Raw genomic sequence first — 20209 nt, 5'->3', positions numbered from 1 at the left:
CCTTCTAGCTATCCATGTGCCAATGCAACCGAGAATGCTGGCTAAAAGCATAGCCACAAGCTGTTTACAGACAGTGTTTGTGGATGTCCCAGTGGCCTGTACAGAAAGGCAATGAATTGGCGATGTGGATTCGGGTGGTAACGTCTGGCACTGCACTCATAAAGCTTGCCAGTTTCCACTAGCTCATGACCATTATACCAAGGAAAGAGCATTTGGCTTCTGCTGGCACAAAAGCCTAGGAAGTGCTGCAGTATCTCCTGTGTTTGGAAGAAGGACACAGACTGTCCTTGCACACTTGCTGCGTCCTCAGAGTTTTGTTCTTGTTTCTGCTGGATCGCCTACCCCAGGGAGATCAGGCCATCGAGGGTATCCTTAGCCTGGAGCATGCATTCCTATTCGGAAAAAGTGTGGAGTCTGGAGAAGGGTTACCCTTATTCAGAGCCTTCCTGTCTATAAGAATCGTCATTTCTGGGATTAGAGCGATAGCTCAGTGGTTAAGAGCACTGACTACTCTACCAGAGGACCTGGGTTCAATTCCTAGTACCCACTTAGCAGCTCACAACTGTCCCTAGTTCCAGTTTCACAGCACCCGACACCCATGGCAACCCACTATGGCACATAAATTAACATTAATAAATTAGAAAAAGGAACCTTCATTTCTGTCTTAAAACTAAACAGCCATTTGACTAGCTCGAAAGCAAAGGGCAGCTGTAAGTTTTTCAAGTGAAAGACATGCTAGGATATACAGCAACAAATTTATACAGGGCCCTTTATAAACTGTTCAGAGATGGGCATCGCCCAAATAGCAGGGGCCTGTTTCCATTGTGGGACGACATTCACTGAGACGCATTCAGTTGCCTTTGCTTTAACAACATCTCTGCTCTTACTGTCTCGGGTATCCTCTCAGTGTTATACAACGGTGGCAATGGAACAATGGTAAATGTTCCGTGAAGCAAAGCAACTTAACTTGCTGTGAAACAGTCAGAGGGCATAGAAGTTAGTTTTCCACTGAGTGAAGCTGAAAGACGAGGACTATCTGCTACATGTAAAAGAACCAGAAACTTGCCCTATGTGTGAGCATTGGACAGATGCACACACATAGAGTATTGGAATCTCAGAGTGCCTTTTAGTCATGGGGAGCTGGTTTTGTCATTCATCAAGTTTTCCTAAACTGTTCAGCAAAAAAAGAGGGCATCTCTTGGCATCTGTCTTTACGGAGTGAGCTATGCTGTGATCTAATGTGGAAAAACAGAGGAGAGAAGCTTGCCTTCGGAGGTAGTGCATACTGCAGTACCTGACAGCTGAATTTAAAGGGGCCGGAACTTTCAGTTTTCTTTGGTAATAAATTGCCAGGTCTCCTTAGCCTCCTTATTCCCCCAGGGAAAGGTGAGTGTGCTATTTGCCCATTCTGCAGCCCCACGAAGCAGGGCAGTCAGAAGCCATAGGGAGTCAAGTCAAAGCAGGAACTCTGTTGATTACTGTGAGCGTCAGCTTGTACAGGTTAAGTGACATGGTGTGATGCAGGGGTACCTCCAGCCGATGAGAGACAGCCAAGCCCTCCCTCTGGCTGGAGGGGCGCCTACCTGGGTTTTGATGTCTCATCCTCACTCTGTTCCCTCAAACTTGAGCCAGGCTTTTCTCTGTTTTACAGGCCTCGAGGTACAGGCCCTGAGATAATTTTGGCCCAAAAATAAATGCCGATATATCTCACAATTTTTCTTTTTTCTCTCTCTTCCCCTGTATCTGCCCTTAGGAAGAAGATTCATTCATTGATTGATTTTGCATCCAAACTGATGGTGCCTCAACTGTGAAAGGTGGCACCAAGAGGGCATCAGTGTCTCCCAGAAAAGGAAAACCGTTCCTCTAGTGATGAGGAGGAAAGGGAAGGAAGAGAGGTGCTTCGGCACTCCCATGGGGCGTGTGCAGAAAAGTAACCTGCCTATGCAAGGTAGCTCAAACCAGAACAGGGAGGGCAGGTCACCAACCAAACGGGCCCCTCCCGAGAATGCTCAGCAGCACTTCCGGAACATCTGCCACAACCAAGTACCTGGACCACTAGATGCTGCCAGAAAGCTTCACGAATTATGCTTTCAGTGGCTGATGCCAGAGACCAACTTCGAAGATCACATCCTGGACTCTCTGGTGCTGGAGCAGTTCCTGAGCATTCTGCCCCAGGGAATGAGGAACTGGATGCAAAAGCATCATCCGGGAGATGTCAAACAGACTGTGAGTCTGGTCGAAAGCTTGCAGAAGGAGCCTGATGCAGTCCCCGACAAGGTGAGAATGAGTAATTCCTTGTAATGCCCAATATCATAGGATAACGGTAGCCATGTCTTGGTTAAGAGTTTTCAAGGAGTGAGATCGATTTAGTCACATTTTCCTTTTTTATTCTGTTTTGTTTTGTTTTTGAGACAGGGTTTCTCTGTGGGTTTGCATCCTGTCCTGGAACTAGCTTTTGTAGACCAGGCTAGCCTCGACCTCACAGAGATCCGCCTGCCTCTGCCTCCTGAGTGCTGGGATTATAGACGTGAGCCACCACCATTGCCCAGCTAGTCACATTTCCTTATTTCTTAGAATGGCTAGGTGGGATCCAAAATCATGTGCTGACAGTCGCTCCATACGGTCCAGAGTCACAGGCAGAGTCTTTCATGGCCTTAAAGGGAACAAGTGTGTTTTTCTCATTTTAAGGTCAGGAATTGATGCTGGAGGGCCTACTCTAGCAGATCTAAGAATACAAGACTTGAGAGGTTAGAAACTGAAATAAAAGGTAAGAAAGGTATGGGAAGGTGGATTCAAAACATGTGATAGTGCCAAGACTAAAGTGGATGTCAGAGAACGGAAGCTCAAATCAGACAATGTTGGGAGACAACACAGGAAGAGTAACATGGGAAGCAAAACTGAAAGAAAGTCTTTGAAGAAAACTGCTCCCAGAGAGGGGGAGGGAATCCAGATGCTGAGGACGGTATCCTCTAATGAAAACACACCCCTGAGCCCAGAGAAATGGAGCCCCACTGTTCTCTCTTAGTGGCAGATTCCCAGTACGGCTAGTGAGTGGGAACCAAGAAACAGCCCTAGGTGACCAAGAAACAGCCCTAGGTGATATACGCATATCACCTCTCTATGGGAGCCAACCTAAGAATATGAGGCAGAGTTTATTTCTTGGTGTCCAGTTGTAACCAAATCCTGTAGAGAAAGGTTGGAGCTCATCCTGGTCTTCATTTTGTTTGAATCCCTTTGTTTCATCCCTTCCCCCACAAAAGCTTTCCTTACTTATAGGGAGATTTAAACATTGGCCTGACAGAAAAGCCTTTTAAGTACCATGCTGTATCTTTTGCATAAAAGGAAAAGAGAAAACCACTTCTCGAGGCTCAGAGTCAAGAAAAGAACTGATGAAGGCAGCTTTAGAGCAACACTCCAGTCTGCTCAACACGACCCTGGTCATTGGCTGTACGTAGGCATGGAGGCTGCTACATAGAAGGGCTGGAAGATGACAGATGGCTTTTTGTTACTGTTTCGGTTATCCTAACTCTCATCTTTTTCAGGCAGCCTCATTTCTACGCTTTCCTTCTGCTGAGACCCACAGTGCCCACTAGGTATTCAGGGGTGTGTCAGACCTTCATGCTGTCCAGACAACTGGATTTGGCATGATGAGAATGGGAATTGGATAGTTCACTTGACTACTTCCTGTCCTTTTGGTTTTTCCATCTAAACTCTATGTTAATTTCTTCAGCATACAGCCAACCACGTGAGTCAGAGGCAGGTGACCAAGCAGCTTCTGCATCAGTAGTACTAAACTCAAATCCATTCTGTTCTTCAGGACTTGTTGACATTTGATGATATCGACATGCATTTTTCTGAGACGGAATGGCGTTTACTGGATCCTTCTCAGAAGACACTCTACAGTGAGGAAATGCTGAACATCTACAAGATGGCTGCCTCTCTAGGTAACGATGCCTTCTTCCGTGCGTGGATATGTTGTATGGTGTAGCCTGTGTTTATGAAAAATAGCGCTGTGAGAAAGCTCCTTTGATAGTGTAATTGAATTAGATTGCTTCGTGACCGCTGAATCCGGGAGGTCTTTCCATTTTCTGGATTCTGATGCTTTGCTAGATGTTTGGCTTGTAGTTAATTATCACTGTTAAAGTACTGTCTTGTCCTCTTCCCATGGGCTCCTATAGAATAAAAGTTTTTTTTTATTTTAATGAGGATCAACTTTTCCCGTTAGAGTGCATGGTTTCACCATGAAGGCGAGAACTCTTCAATCCCTTAGCACTAGATACCCGTAAGTTTTCCAAAACTTTTAATTTTTTTTTTTACATGTAAGGCCACACTGTTTTGAATAAGTTTTACATTGAGTATGAAGTTGAATTCGAGGCTGAATGTTTTAACTATAAGTGTAGCACAATTAATAGAAACCCAGAGACAGAAATGAGGGTTCCACATGAAGGTTGGAAAAGCAAAACAGACAGCCACTGACTCTTACCTCGACCTCAGTCTGAAAGGGTGATCCTGCTTCCAGGAATCTCAGAATGAGACTGAGGGCTGTCTCCTCCCTTTTTGTAATCCTCTCTAGTGCTGAGATTAAAGGCATGTACCTCTACCACTTGGTTGCTATGACAAATTAGAATGGCCACTGGGATTAAAGGTGTGTGCCACCACTGCCTGGTCTGTAACGCTGACCAGTGTAGCTGTTTTACTCTGTGATCCTTAGGCGAAATTTATTTACTAAAATACAAGTGGATATCACTATGTTTCCCCTTTTGTCCAAAATAAAAAGGGAAAGGCTATAACAAATATGAGAAAAATTATATACAATGAGTACAGTGACTATATGCAAGATATACAGGCAATAAGTACACCAACATTGTCTAGTCCGTTTGCATTTGACAAATTTAGAGAAAATACTCTATATCTATCCTATCTTGGTGAGTCCAACATCTTATACATAATTTACTTTCTATCATAACTTGCTTTCTGCATCTGATAAACTATAGCTATAACTATCTAATCTTCAACTCCCTCAGAGATTCAAGAAGGAAATAACATTAACTGCGTAAGTAAGAACTGCTAGTAAGTGACTTCCAAAAAATGAGAGAGATGACAGAGACAGCTGGCTGCCTGGACAGTCACCAAAGTTTCTCTGCACCATTGAGGCATCTACCTTCATCCTACAGGCCTATAGACTATACATATCTGACAGACTTTTCTGTGAAGTAGGATATTCAGAAGGGCTCTCCCTTCTTGTCTGACAGGGTTTGGCAGTCACTCTCTCTTGGGTCTTGCTTGTCCAATTAGGACGTCACACTGTCAGCAGTCGAGGCAAGGGCATTTTCCTGCTTAGTGACTCTTTGGCCACAAAAGTAAACTCCATGTAGAGTTTCTTCAGTGTCCATTATCTTCTCTGGAATAGGTTGATGCTACCAGGAGAAGATATCTCAAATGCCATATTCCGTAAATCTCTGAAATATTGGAAGACGACCTGTCTTTCTAAAATATGTATTTGATCTTGAAAACATACCTAATATGACTACAAGTTTCATTTAATAAATGACTAACAACTAGTCTGCATTTCCTTATTTCTTTTTTTTGTTTTTTTTTGGGTTTTTTTTTTTTTTTGAGACAGGGTTTCTCTGTGGCTTTGGAGCCTGTCCTGGAACTAGCTCTGTAGACCAGGCTGGTCTCGAACTCACAGAGATCCGCCTGCCTCTGCCTCCCGAGTGCTGGGATTAAAGGCGTGTGCCACCATCGCCCGGCTGCATTTCCTTACTATCCTAAATAATTGGTAACATCACTATTGTAATCAGCAGGGTTTGTTAACATTACTTTTAAAATAAATGTTCCTTTATAAAATGAAGAATTCTTCAAGCAAATACAAAGTCTTGATTGCACAAAATGCAATCATTGACAAGCTACCAGTTTGTTAAACTTAACGAATATACTAAATTATTTCAGTATAGCTCTAAAAAATTCCAATTTTTATTAATCAAATTTACTTGCTTCTAAATTAGAAACAAATTTCAAAGTCTTCTTTTTCTATGCTATAACAAAAATCTTTGAAATTTTTCACTCTATTAATAGAATGCTAGTGACATAAACTTATTTAACTGACTTTTACATAAATACTGGGGCAATATATACCTGAAATGCATAAACTCTTAGAAGATACAAGAACTGCTGGCAATCTCGATTCGTATATGAACCAGTAACAACCTACTGTGGTGGTGGTGGTGGTGGTGGTGGTGAAGGACACGGTTAACCAGTCTCTCCTGTTGATGATATCCTCACATTCCCCTCAGATGTTGAGTATTTCCATTATCTTTCATTCTTTTCTTTATTCCTCATCCCCAGGCTGGAATAGCCCTGTGTGGGTCATGTACTGGTAGCCAGGGGACTGTTGGTCCTTTTCTCTTTTTCTAAGAAATAAAGGCGCTATGGTGGTGGCTCAAGCCTTTAATCCCCGCACACAGGAGGCAGAGGCAGGTGGATCTCTGTGAGCTCGAGGCCAGCTTGGTCTACAGAGCAAGTTCCGGGACAGCCAGGGCTGCTGTTACATAGAGAGATCGTGCCTTGAAAAGAAAGAATGAATAAATACAGTGAGAGAGAGAGAGAGAGAGAGAGAGAGAGAGAGAGAGAGAGAAGAAAGAAAAAACTTGTTATTTATGCGTGCTTCTTTGTCTATGTGAGTGTTTCTGAGGGTATCCATTGAGGCTAACGAGGTCTTTGGACCACTTGGAACAGGAGACATCTGTGTGCAGGACTAGGACTGAGGTCTCATGATTGAGCAGCAAGCACTCTTAACATTGGCGCCACCTCTCCAGTCCTGGTCCTGTCTTTCTGATTATTGCCTCCTGACTTTGTAAACTGTTAAGGAATCTTTACTAACATGCTGTTCCTTTGTTTTCTTTTGTCTTTTAGTTTCTTTCCGTTTCTTTGTTTCGCTTGTTTGTTGCTTTTATGGTTGGTTTTTTGTTTGTTTGTTGGTTGGTTTGTTTGTAATTTTCCCAGTATTTTTCTGCCTTTCCATCTTCCTTAGTGTGGTGGTTTGAATGGGAATGGTCCCCATTGGCTCATACGTTTAAATACTTGGTCCCTGTTAGTGGAATTGTTTGAAAAGGTTTAGAAGGTACCACTTTGTTGGAGTAGGTGTGCCTTGTTTGAGGATATGTGTCACTGGGGGTGAGCTTTGAGGCTTCAGATGCCCACACTAGGCCCAGTCTCTCCCTCCGTGTCTCTTACTATCTCAGTCTCTGTGTGTTTCTCTGCCTCTGTCTGTCTTTGTCTGTCTCTGTCTCTCTGTGAATCTTTGTCTCTCTGTCTATCTGTCTCTGTCTCTCTGTCTCTTTTACTCCCTCTCTCTTCCTCAGGATGTAAAGCTCTTAGCTACTTCTCCATGCCTTTATACTCCCCACCGTGATGACAATGAACTAATCCTCTTCATCCATAAGCAAGCCCTGAATTAAATACGTTCTTTTATAAGAGTCCCTGTGGCCATGGTGTCTCTTCACAGCAGTAGAACAATGGCTGAGACCCTTTGCCTGCCTATGGACAACTTTCTGTTCAAGTATATATAAATCTCCTTCTGGAAACCCGGAACTTGCAGCAGCTGCAGGAGTTTCCATTTTTTCTTCCCTTACCTCCTTTCCAGGTCTCAACAATTCTTCCTGTTCATTTCGTTAGCAGGATGTAGCTTTCTAGAATGAAATGGCACTGACACTCTTTCTGTTGCTTTCTTGGCTTTCTCTTCTTATTTTAATTGGGACACACTTTGTAAAAATGTCTATACTTTTCTGTATTATATTCAAGCGTCATCTGTCTCTTTCTGTTTCCTTCTCTGTTCTTGTTTTTGCTTTTGATTATCTTTCAATTTATTGGTGGGGGAAGCATATTGTATTCTTTCTTTGACTTTTTGTGTCTTTTTTGCTTCTTTTTGGTTTTCTAATTCTGGATGGACTTTTTCTTCTTCTCAAGGCAGAAGCTGTGGGAAAAGTTTTTCCTACTGCCGAACTTCATCCTCTCTTTTCCCAGGGAGGTCCCCTACAACTTCTCCCATGAACTCTGCCTTCCCTTGATAGTTTTCCCCCCTCACCATCACAAACTTATATTCTTCATAATAAACTCAGGCCCTTGTGCCCCACTTGGTGGCCAAAAATTTTCTTTGAAATTGACATTTTTAGCCTGACAGTGGTGGTGTACTCTTTTAATCCCAGCACCCGGGAGGCAGAAGCACACAGATCTCTATTAGTTCAAGGTCAGCCTGGTCTACAAGAGCTGGTTCCAGGACAGGCACCAAAGCTGTAGAGAAACCATGTCTAGAAAAAAAAATGATGCTTTTTTTCAGAAGAGTATGTGGTGTGACTTTTCTGGAGATACCCCTGAGAGCTTTCTCTGTTCTGAATTATCTAGATCTCATGGGTCATTTGTCCTTGGTTTGGCACTTGCTTTAGTTAGGATTTCTATTGCTATGATAAACACCATAATCAAATGCCACTTCTCATCTGACATTTCATAAAGTCAGGTCAGGAATTCAAGTAGGGCAGGAACCAAAGCAGAGGCCATGGAGGGGAGCTGCTTGCTTACTTCTTCAGCCTGCTATCTCATGCAACTTAGGTTCATCTGCCCAGGGGTGGCATTGCCCACAGGGGCTGGACCCTCCCACATAAATCAGTAATCAAGAAAATTCCATATAACTTTGCCTATTGGCAGTCTGATGGAGGTGTTTTTTCAGTTGACTTTCTACTTTCCAGATAACTCTAACTTGTTACATGTTGATAAAAAAAAAAAACTAACCAGGACAATGTTCAGGTCTTTATTAGTAATTGTTGATTTTTTTTTTCCCCTTTTACAGAGTCTTTATATATTGACCATTGTGTGTAGTAAAAGGAGCGGCGGGCTGCGTCCCCGCCACCCATCTAGTTTATCCCCTGAAATTCCATGAAAAATACACGGAAATGTGTATTAATTAAATTGCTGCCTGGCCCATTAGCTCTAGCCTCTTCTTGGCTAATTCTTACATCTTGATTCAACCCATTTCTAATAATCTGTATGTCACCACAATCTTGTCGCTTACCGGGATGTCTGACTTGGCAGCTTCATGGAGGCTCTCTGCCTCTGCCTCTTTTCTCCCAGCATTCTGTTCTGTCTACTCCGCCTATCTAAGCTGCTGTCCTATCAAAAGGCCAAGGCAGTCTCTTTATTTAACCAGTGACAGAAACTCATACACAGATGACCCTCCTATACCAATTGTGCTTCTTTAAAAGTGTTATTTACATTTTTAGTTTCTCGTTTCTCTTTTCTGAGCTTTGCAATAAAATGAGGTGCAGGTATCACATCATTTAAGTGATGTTTAAGTTTCTGTACGTTGTTACGTATTTTGTTCAATTCGTGTTAGAACTGTGCTTCCCGTTCCCCTGCTCATCCTGTTCATCAATGTGTTTCCAAATATTCCACACTGTGCTCAGTTCTGAAGTCCCTTTTTTGTTGGTGGCTGAGAGAGACTCACTTGGTGGCCTTTGACACACAAGGGTGAGGACCTGAGTTAGATCCCCATAACCACATCAAAAAGTCAAGTGTGAGCCAGGTGGTGGTGATGCACCCTTTTAATCCATTCACTTGAGAGGCAGAGGCAGGTGGATCTGTGAGTTAAAAGCCAGCCTGTTCCACAGAGTGAGTTCCAAGGCAGCCAGGGCAACAGAGAAACCCTGTCTCGGGAAATAAATAAATATTAAAAGGTCAGGTGTGCTGTCAGAAATCTGAAATAACTGCACCAGGGAGGTGGAGAAAACTGGATCTCCAGGGCTCACTGACCAGCCAACCTCATTTGCTTGGTGAGCTCCAGATTCAGTCAAGTATCCTGACTTAAAACGCACAAGGTGGATGAGTACCAAGGGTTACCCTATATCCTGCACACAAATACCTCCATACACACATACACGCCAAAGCCATGCACTGTGTTCAATTTTATGATAATAACTTCATGTTTAAATGTTTTCTGCTGTGCTGTTCTAAATGTTTAAATGTTTTATTGTGCTGTTCTAAATTGCTGCTTCTGCTTTAAAGATGAAAAAGACAAGCTCTACCTGAAATACTAAAACAGCTGGCATTCTGACACGGTAGTGGTGCCGCTGCCACTCTGTTTCTGGTGGTCTCACCAGATTCAGCCTCCCATGGAGCTGCAGCAGTGGCCACCGTCCCACCATGACCCTCCTAGAGGACATGCTTACTCACTGAGCTACTGTACTGCTGTGGCCCCTACACCCCTGTCTCTGCAGACTGCTCCCTGAGTAGGTAGGAGAGGCATATGGAAATTCTACACTAAGCTTAGTTAGGCCTACAACAAACTGGGCGTTCACTAAAAATTGCATTAAACATATACGTTTGTTTGAAGAGTCCCGGTATCTTCATTGTGCTGATGCCTCTGATTCCTGAATATGATGTGTCTGGCTTTAGGTGTTTGTTGATTTCTTTCAACAACTTTTTATCATTTTCAGTATGTAGATACTCTTCATATTTTGTGAAGTATGTGTCTCAGCTTTTCCCATTATAACAACAGCAAGGATACCAGTTTTAATTTTGATTTCCTCATTATATCATAAATGAATGCCTTGGACTTTATCATGGACTTTTTATCAGAGTGAACTCCCTACAAGTGTTTTTTGTTGTTGTTGTTGTTGTTGTTTAGATTTCTTCGGCAACCTCAGCATTTTCCTTGTATCAGTTATCCATAATGCTTTTTTATTTCTTTGTCTTGACTTTATTGCGTTAACTTCAACTTCCTGTACTTAGTACGGGGGCAGGTTTCTTGCTTTTGTAAAAATTTCAAAGATTCTACATTTATGAGTTGTTTTCTTTTTTTTTATCGTGAATGGATGTGAGATTTTGTCATATACTTTTGTCAATTGCTAAGAACATTTGAATTTCATTTCTTTCATCATTTAAGCCAGATTCTCAATGTGCGTCTCAGGCTTGGCTTGAACTCATGAATCTCTGCTTTTCATCTCCAGAGATTTGGTGTTCTGAGTGTATGTGATAATGTCACACTTTGTTTCGATAGTGTCTTAGTCTGCAGCAAACTAAATTGATTTTAAACCTTCAAAGCTCACCACTAGTGGCACATGTCCTCCGACGGGTCCAAGTTTCCTAATCCTTCTCAAATAGTTTTGATTCCTGTTGTCAAAACAGTCACATAGAGGAGCCCTTGGGGGCCAGTTCTCATAAACCACCACCTGCCCTATATCCCTTCCTTTCAGGAGGGCTGTTTGGGACAGGGTTTTGCAATGTGGCCCGTAATTACACTCATTATTCTCCCTCCAGGTATATCCCTAGCGCTGAGATCATAGTCTTGTGCAACAGAGCCTGCTGGGATTCTGTGCTTCTTGTTAGTCCTTTCAGCATGGTATGATTTCCTGTCAGTCTTGGTGCTGACTTACTGCTTCTATTCTGTTTGAAAAGCAGCATTCTACTTAGTGATGTCCATTTTCATTGTTGAAATTTCATCTAGTAACATTGGTTAAGGCCTAATTTGCTTTTTGCAAGTTTCTCGAGGAGGGAACTTGGAGATTGTCGCCTTCTTCTTTTCTGCTGTGAGCACTTAAGGCTACATGTATGTCGTTGACCACTTCCTTACCTCTACTCTCTATAAATTGATGTAGTTTAGCTTCATTTTCATTCCAATATAAGTATATTACACTCTCTCACTCTCTTTTGGGGGTTTTCTTTTCTTTTCTTTTTTTCTTTTTTTTTTTTTTGATTTTCGAGACAGAGTTTCTCTGTACCTTTTTGGTTCCTGGAACTAGCTCTTCTAGACCAGGCTGGCCTCAAACTCACAGACTCACAGAGTTCAGCCTGCCTCTGCTTCCCGTGTGCTGGGATTAAAGGCATGTGCCACCACCGCCCTGCTTTGAGGGTTTTCCTTAACGACACATTATTTGTAAGCCTATTGCTTCCATGTGTCTTTAAGTTATACAATTTCTGATTTTGTTTTCTAGTTTGATTACACCTTTGTGAGATTTGCCATTTACTCGAGTTAAAACTCTCTTAGGGTTTAGTCTGATAAGTGCCTTTATTGCATTCTAATTGGTTTATCTATTACAATCAGAGAGCTCCGGTCCTGTCGATATATGTCATTTTAGCAGACACCCACGCTTTGTTAGTTTAACATGCAGAGTCTTCATCGCTTTTATATGACTTTCTTCCAATGAGTTTTGTTTTCAGAGACTTCCTGGCATCTTGTGTCTTTCGGTTCCTCTGATCCCGCTAGTTCTGCCATGGCTTATGGCTGATGCTGTCTAAGTGCATAGAAGGCATTGTGGAAAAGGCTTCCTAAGCCAGGTCACTAGTTCTAGCTGGGTCTCTCCTGCTCTTTCTGCTTCTTCACTTCTGTGGCTCTTGTTATAAGAATGTATCTCATGCCTACAATGTTGAAGGTACTTCTTATTCATTGGCCCTTATGTGACATGACACCATCCGTAGATGGAGCTGTTTAGACATGTCGTTTATCTCTCGGCTTCTTGAGGGAAGCTTCCATGCTCTGACAGAATGCTAGTATATACTCCCCAATCTGCTTATTGTTGACAGATACCAGGAGGGTTCCTTTTCGGAGCCGTGTCTGGTTTGCGTTTTACCAGTCTTTAAAAGGTTTCACACTCGGTCTGAGAAAGGCGTAAGTCTGTCTAGGCAGCCTTCTGCAGATAGGTTTTGGGTTGGAAAATACTGGGTTTGAGTTTCTACTTTCTTCTGGGTGTTTGTTTGGGTGTGATGTACTTTGCTAGGTTTTTGTTTGGTGTTTCTTTCTAAAATTCTTGAGTCTTACACCTCTTTGTCTTCTCTCTGCTTTTTCTGATTCCCTTTGTAACTTCTGGCACCATTTGATGGGCTTCTTTCTGTGCCTCGAAGATGGGATAAGGGACTATGGATATGAACCATTTTTCTGCCTGGGCCAGAGTCACTAGTTTATGTATTTCTTTAATTTTCATCGACAGTTCTCTCTAGTCTTTAAATTTTCTTGTCTATAAAACACCTGACTGATTCTTTTCTTTATTTGAACAGGGTTAAAGCCAGAAAATGACAAGGGAAATGATAAGCCTGAATCTGCCTCTACATCAGGAATAGAAGCAAAACCGTCTAAAGTTTCAAACACCAGAAAGAAAGCTGCCCAGAACAAAAACAGCAGAAAAACCCGTGCAGACACACTCAGGGCACAGAAACGTGGTCAGGCTCATCCCAGGAGGGGAACAGTGTCAGCTTCAGGTGGTAAAAAACAGGTTCCAAAACGTCATCAGTGTCAGGAGTGTAAGAAATGCTTCCGAGTTCCTGCTGAGCTTGTTAAGCACCATAGAGTTCACACCAGAGAGAAGCCTTTTCCTTGTCAGGAGTGTGACCTGAGGTTCAGGTGGATGTCAGATCTGACAGCGCATTCCCGGGCACACAAAGGAATAAAATTATATACGTGCTCCTGGTGCCAGAAAAGCTTTTCTCTCAACACAAACTTACATAAACACGAAAGAATTCATACAGGAGAGAAACCCTATAAGTGTCTGAGATGTGAGAGAGCGTTTACTCAGAAGTGTAGCCTGGTTAGACACCAGGTAGTCCACACTAAAGAGAAGCCCTATTCGTGTAGCCTGTGTGAGAAAAGGTTTAGCAGACAGTCAAGCTTCTTCAGACACCAGAAGACACGTTGTCAGGCAACACGGCCAGGTGGAGGAGAGTCAGTGACAGACTGTAGAGATTCCCATGATAAGAATCTGTTAGCAGAGGAAATTGGGGGGAGGTATGCTTTGCGTCCCAGAAAGAAATCCACACTGTTCTCCACTCTTAAGACTTAGTTTCCAGTTTTTACCATAAAACTGTTATTTACTATGTAGAGATTCCCATGATAAGAATCTGGTAGCAGAGAAAATTGGGGGGAGGTATGCTTTGCGTCCCAGAAAGAAATCCACACTGTTCCCCACTCTTAAGACTTAGTTTCCAATTTTTACCATAAAACTGTTATTTACTATGTAGAAATTTCCATGATAAGAATCTGTTGGCAGAGAAAATTGGGGGGAGGTATGCTTTGCGTCCCAGAAAGAAATCCACACTGTTCCCCGCTCTTAAGACTTAGTTTCCAATTTTTACCATAAAACTGTTATTTACTATGTAGAGATTCCCATGATAAGAATCTGGTAGCAGAGGAAATTGGGGGGAGGTATGCTTTGCCAGAAAGAAATCCACACTGTTCCCCGCTCTTAAGACTTAGTTTCCAGCTTTTACAATAAAACTGTTATTTACTATGTACGTTATGAATAAAAGAGCAAAATTTTGGTAGTCAACTATGTCTGCAGTTATGATTTTCTCCAATGCTATTCTCAGGTGTCAGGTGCCATGAACCCTGTATTCCCTCTTCATGCTTCTTCAGAAGAGGTATAAAATGCCGTTGCAGCCCCTATGAAGTGAGTTCAGAGAGAATGAATATGTGGCTCCGTAGACAACCAAGACTGAGAATCAGGGAGATCTCCTCATGGACAGGAAGTGAGGCTTAGCATTTTTCCTATGTAAGTCTGCCCATCGTACTTGCCCTCCCTAGTTTGCGCTGCTACCTTGTCTTCTTTCAGGGAAGTTTGGGGAGCATGAGAGGACCTGAAAGCCAAGACGCAAGCCCAAGAGCCTTCTAAGCATTTACAATCCCCCTGCCATTCTCTCTGAATGTACTTAGAGACTTAAGTGATCACGGAGGCACTGCATGCCCACATCTAGTTATCTGTCTCCGTGGAAGTACAGGGCAATAGTGAAATGGCCTGATGATTTTGGCTTTCCTTATACACACTGAAGGCTTTCAAATGGGTGCATACCACTCCTGCCCCAAAAGAGAGCTTCACTTTTGTGATTTCTTAGCCCTAAATGAGTATGGCTGATTTCTCTATAGAAAGGTCTGAGCGTTTAATTTACTGATAATGGCAAGGAGGGCCTCATGTAGCCTCTTTGACTTATACACCTCTGTTCCTAGAAGGGGACATCCAAAAGCATCCAGGAAAAGGCTTATGATCCCCATCAGAGTCAGGCCAGATGGACACTGCTTTTTGACCTCGTGTTTTATCCCTTCTCCATTTGTGCAAGTATCTCTTTAGAGATAAATAACACGAATGGCTTGAAAGATATATCAAAAGCTAATTTATGATATTGGGCGAGGTTGCCATATATTTGTAAATGGAAAAGCACATGCGCCATACTACATTTAAATATTGAAGAAACTCCTTTAAACCAAACACCCCCCCAAAATGATTTTCCCATCTTAACTTTTTTCAAGATTTACTTTTTGTGTGTGAATGTTTTACCTGTATGTACATCTGTTCATCATATGTGTGCAGTACCACAGGAGGCCATTAAGAGGGTGTCAGATCCCTTATAACTGGAGCTACAGTGGCTAGTGACCATGCAGGCGCTGGGAATTGAACTTGAGTTCTCCCTAAGAGCTCTGAACCACTGAGCCATCTCTCCAGTCCTATCATTCACCGTTTTAAATAGATGATTAAAGGACATTTTTCAGAGACTTTGCAGAGCCTATTTTCAGATTTATAAAATGGGAATGACTCCTGCCTGAGACCTACCGTGTGGGTTAAACGGGCTACTTATGTATATTATGATATGTAGGAGAGAGGTGGGACACATTCGGTGTTCACGAATCACTTGGAACATGCTTCATGCACCTAGTGCTGTAAAGAAACTAAACATTCTATGTTCATGTAGCGTTTTATTGTACTTACGTAATGTCTTTCCCACTAGTCCCAATTTCCTCTGGTTTGATGCTGCTCTCCACTTAGCCTTTAAAAGATAGTGGCCCTACTACAGCTAGATGTACTGGCCGTTACTAACAACCAGAGTATACCAAAAGATATATTTCTAGAGGATGGAAACTGTGCACCCCACATCCATCCCTACCCCTTCCATGGCAACATGAGGCTTCACCCTGAGATCTCAGAGAGCTAGCGCTCTCACTCTATAAGTAGGTAAATTAATATAATATGATATAATAATAATATATATTATTTTTTTTATTACTGCCAGGACTGAAGAGATGGCGCAGTGGTTAAGAGCACTGACTGCTCTTCCAGGGGACCTGGGTTTCATTCCCAGAGCCCACATGGAAGCTTACAGATATTTATAACTCAATTCCAAGGGATCGGATGCCCTCTTCTGGCCACCGAGCGTGTGGGCACACCTGCGGTACAGATACAATACTCATTAAATACTAATACTATATTACACATAAAATAATAATAGTAAATAAACCATGAGTCGAGTCTCTCCAAGGGTAGGTTTGAGTATTTTTGTTGTTCTTGGAGGGCCTCAACCCCGTTACCCTATCATGTTACCTCCTAACTAGAGCTCCATCTCTAACCTGTACCCAGGAACACTGGCAAGCTTATGCCATCCATGTCCTTTGGATCAATAAGGTTCTTATTCTCCTAGAAGAGGAATCCCAGGATGTATTTCAGTACTAGCCCCCACCCCACCCGCCCTTCTGGCACATCAGCTGCTGTGCACTGTGGGAAGCACAGATTAGGTAGACCTGGGAGTGGAACTGACCAAAACCAGTCCGATGCACCTCCATGTTTCCCCACCCCTCCGTCCTGTTTTTCTGCTGGTTGGTTGAAACTCAGCCCATTCGACCACACTGTTCCCTCTTGGAAATGACCCTGCCAGAGACCCCTAGAAGCAGAAATGCTCACCCGAAAGATTGAGTCAGGACACCCTAAATGTTCTTTTAGAAAAACATTTGAGCCGGGCAGTGGTGCACACCTTTAATCCCAGCACTTGGGAGGCAGAAGCAGTCATCTGTGAGTTCGAGGCCAGCCTGGTCTACAGAGTGAGTTCTAGGACAGCCAGGGCTACACAGAGAAACCCTGTCTAGAAAAACAAAACAGAAATATTATTTTTTTTAAAGTTAGACTGATGGGCTAGCAGTGATGGAACTTTACCTCATTGATCAGAATGTTTGCTGGGTATTTAGTATTTACCAATACTTTTATTTTGCCATGAGGAGCTTACTTAGTTTTCTGTATATATACGTGGATTTTCTCAAGTATCTTTTTTTCTCCTCTTCAATTCTGAGCATATGAAGAAAAGTGAAGTTTCTACTATTAATATTATTAAATTGCTTGCGTAAAAACAGTACTTATCTTTTCTTATTTCTGAATGAGCATCTCATTTTGGTTTGTCCGTGTATTGTTTGTTTGTTTGGGGTTGATCTTAGGTATAATATAAAGACAGTCTGGTAGAAGGTTTGATGTGAAATATCATGCATTTCATGAATTAAAAAAAAACCTTTGCCACTAACTTCAAAGTGCTGTGTGGTTCCAAATTGGCTTTTCATTTAATAATACACAATACAAATCCTATTGCACTTAACTCTTCTGAAAAGGAACTTCTACAGTATTGTCTGTTTGGATATATTTATAAAATCATCTAAGTAAACCAGAACCGTATTCATCTGGATGGAAGCTACGTTAAGTAGTTTAGAACATAAACTAGATATTTTTTACAATAAAAGAAACCAAAGAGGGACTGCAAGTCTTAGAGTGTAATGTATGCAGCTCCCCAAGCGCTGGGATTCAGCAGCATCCTGGGTCCTTGCAGCACACAGAGGCCACTGGGCATGCACTGTAATGACTAGCTCTTCACCTAGCCAAGGCAAGGTCCTCAAGCCAAGAGTTACTTGTAAGAAAATAGGGTTAACCCTCCTGTTTTCAGGGGAGGTTTGCAGGAATTCATTTTCCAATCCTAGCCCATAGGCTTCTTCCTGAAGCCTGCTGTTAGAGGCCTGTTTATTTTTTCATTGTTTACATATTTTGCTCTGTTCACTTTGTGTACACATGTATTTGAGAATGTACATATGTGTGCAGACAGGCACATACCACTGCACATATGTGGAGATTCGAGGATAACCTGGAAGAGTCAGTTCTCCCCTCCTGTCATGTAAGCTTCAGAGATCAAACTCAGGTTCTTAGCCTTGGCTGACGAGTCCCCTTTCCCCGAGCCGTCTCCCACACCCCTTACGGTTTATTTCTTCACACTCTCAGAAACCTGCCTGCTTATTCGTTATCTCACAGTTATAACCACCTATGAAGACGTATAATAACAGGGAATGCAGCCAGTTAAAATTTCAGTAAGCTGTCTGTGTTTTCTTCATATAACTTACATAGCTGAAAGTTGTTAAATCTCATCCCAAAGCCTTCTAGAGCCATCAGGACCAATGTGCTGAACTCACAGAGACTTGAAAGCATGCACTGGGCCTATACATGTCTAAACCAGAAAGAGTTCCAGCAATGAGTGGGAAAGTGGACACTAACCCCCACTTTTTTTGTTTTTGTTTGGGCAATTGTGGGGAGGGTTTCTTTTGGGGTTTGGGGTTTTTGTTTGGTTTTGGTTTTTTTGAGACAGGATTTCTCTGTGTAGCTGTGGCTGTCCTTTGTAGACCAGGCTGGCCTCAAACTCAGAGATCCACCTGCCTCTGCCTCCTGAGTGCTGGGATTAAAGGCGTGTGCCTCCACTCCTGGCCACAAGCCCCCATCGTTAATCCAGAAGCTATCTCCAATTGATAATATATCACAAAGGATAGACGGGTTTCCTCCAATGGAGTTTCAGTGGGATACAAACCGCTCTTAAGGGCAGGCCTAATGTTCAGCAGTAGACGGCCAATACAAAATGAACTCAGTGGCGTCTCCGGAGCTTCTTTATCTAATAATGTATCGTCGCGGCCTTTTCAAAATTCTTGCAGGTCCTCTGTGTACACATTATGTTTTCCAGGTTTGTGTTTTTATGGGATTTCTGTGTGTGTGATCACATGTGTCTCTACTTCTGTATGTGTTCCTTGTGCTTTTTCTTCATCTGTTTGTCTTGACCTAGTCTGGGTCATTCGTTTTTATTTTATCATTATTGTTCTTGTTATCATTTAGATGCCTGTTTCCATTCTAATAAGAGGGAGAAGGAGAGGATGTGGGTTTGGGTGGATGGAAAAGTAGGGAGAATCTAGGAGGAGTTACAGCGAACTGTAATTAGAATATATTGAATTTAAAAGTCGATTTTTGCTGGGTGATGGTTGCACACGCTTTTAATCCCAGCACTCAGGAGGCAGAGGCAGGAGGATCTCTGTGAGTTCGAGGTCAGCCTGGTCTACAGATCTAGTTCCAAGACAGGCTCCAAAGCTACAGAGAAACCCTGTCTCAAAAAAACAAACAAACAAACAAACAAAAACTGTTTTCAATTGAAAAAAGTCCCATTACAGATATGTTGGCCTTATTGGGGGTACAAAGGATTCAGAAAGTTATTTTTTAAAAAAATCCAATTATGCACACACATAGAAAACCAAATGTGAAAGATTTTCAAACTGAGATGACTTTCATTTTGCAAGTCAGGGAAGGACCCTAGAGCCAGTAATTAAGAAACACAGGACGGACTGAAACACGAAGCACACTCAGACAGGCATGCAGGCATCAAATAAAGCTACAGACTCTTTCAATGGAGTGCAGATTCTCCCCCATTCTCCATGAAAAATGGAATCCCTGTTGTCTTCGAATACTTCATGAAGGTAGGAATTCATCCAGCAACCTTTCTGATCGACTTGATTAGCAGCTGACTCAAGCCTGCCAAGATTCCAACAAAGGAACAATAGACTCCCACCCCCACTCAACATGCCAGTTTCCAGTTACTGTTGTTACAAATCTTTACTTAGGCACCTAAAATAGGGCCCGTCTATTCTAGTACAGTTCTGGAAGGCAGAAGTATAAAATCAAGGTCCTGACTAGGTTTAGTAACTTCAGACACAATGGCTTTCAACCTGTGTGTCGCGACCCAAATATGGGTCAAATGACCCTTTCCCAAGAGTCACCAAAGACAATCAGAAAACACAAATACATTTATATTATGGCTCAAGACAGTAGAAAAAGCACAGTTATCAAGTAGCAACGAAAATAATTTTATGGTTGGGGATCACCATGGCATGAGAAACCGTGCTAAAAGATCGCAGCATCAAGGTTGAGGATCACTGTTCTGAAAGCGTCAAGAAAGAAACCATTTTTCTCGTTGTCCTCAGCTTCCAGGGACACCTGCACCGTGTGGCTCCCAGCCTTGCCTTGGCATCGGTCTAAGATCTGCTCCCATCTTCTTGCTTCATCTTGTCTCTTGGGATCACACAGGGTTAACCTAGATAATCCAGTCCAACGCCCTGATCTGA

General features: G+C 42.5%; 1 protein-coding gene across 1 annotated transcript; it reads left to right on the top strand.

Moving 5' to 3' along the window:
* The first annotated feature begins 1869 nt into the window (after positions 1–1869).
* On the top strand, positions 1870–13823 carry LOC121437494 (zinc finger protein 75D-like). The gene is made up of 3 exons (XM_041637360.1): positions 1870–2277; positions 3818–3944; positions 13045–13823. The coding sequence occupies exons 1-3, from the start codon at positions 1870–1872 to the stop codon at positions 13821–13823; spliced, it is 1314 nt and encodes a 437-aa protein (XP_041493294.1).
* Positions 13824–20209: the final 6386 nt, after the last annotated feature.

Source organism: Microtus oregoni, unplaced genomic scaffold, assembly GCF_018167655.1.
Source record: "Microtus oregoni isolate MIOR12 unplaced genomic scaffold, Mior012 000052F_ref0000163, whole genome shotgun sequence".
NCBI lineage: Eukaryota > Metazoa > Chordata > Mammalia > Rodentia > Cricetidae > Microtus > Microtus oregoni.
Note: the sequence above shows the minus strand (reverse complement) of the source record. Positions and strands in the feature narration are given on the sequence as shown.

Bases quoted from the DNA above. Each gene is read 5' to 3' on its own strand.
- LOC121437494 (XM_041637360.1), top strand. From the start codon at position 1,870: ATGAGGAGGAAAGGGAAGGAAGAGAGGTGCTTCGGCACTCCCATGGGG. The intron at 2,278-3,817 runs GTGAGAATGAGT...TCTGTTCTTCAG, and splicing joins CTGATGCAGTCCCCGACAAG to GACTTGTTGACATTTGATGA. The intron at 3,945-13,044 runs GTAACGATGCCT...TTATTTGAACAG, and splicing joins CAAGATGGCTGCCTCTCTAG to GGTTAAAGCCAGAAAATGAC.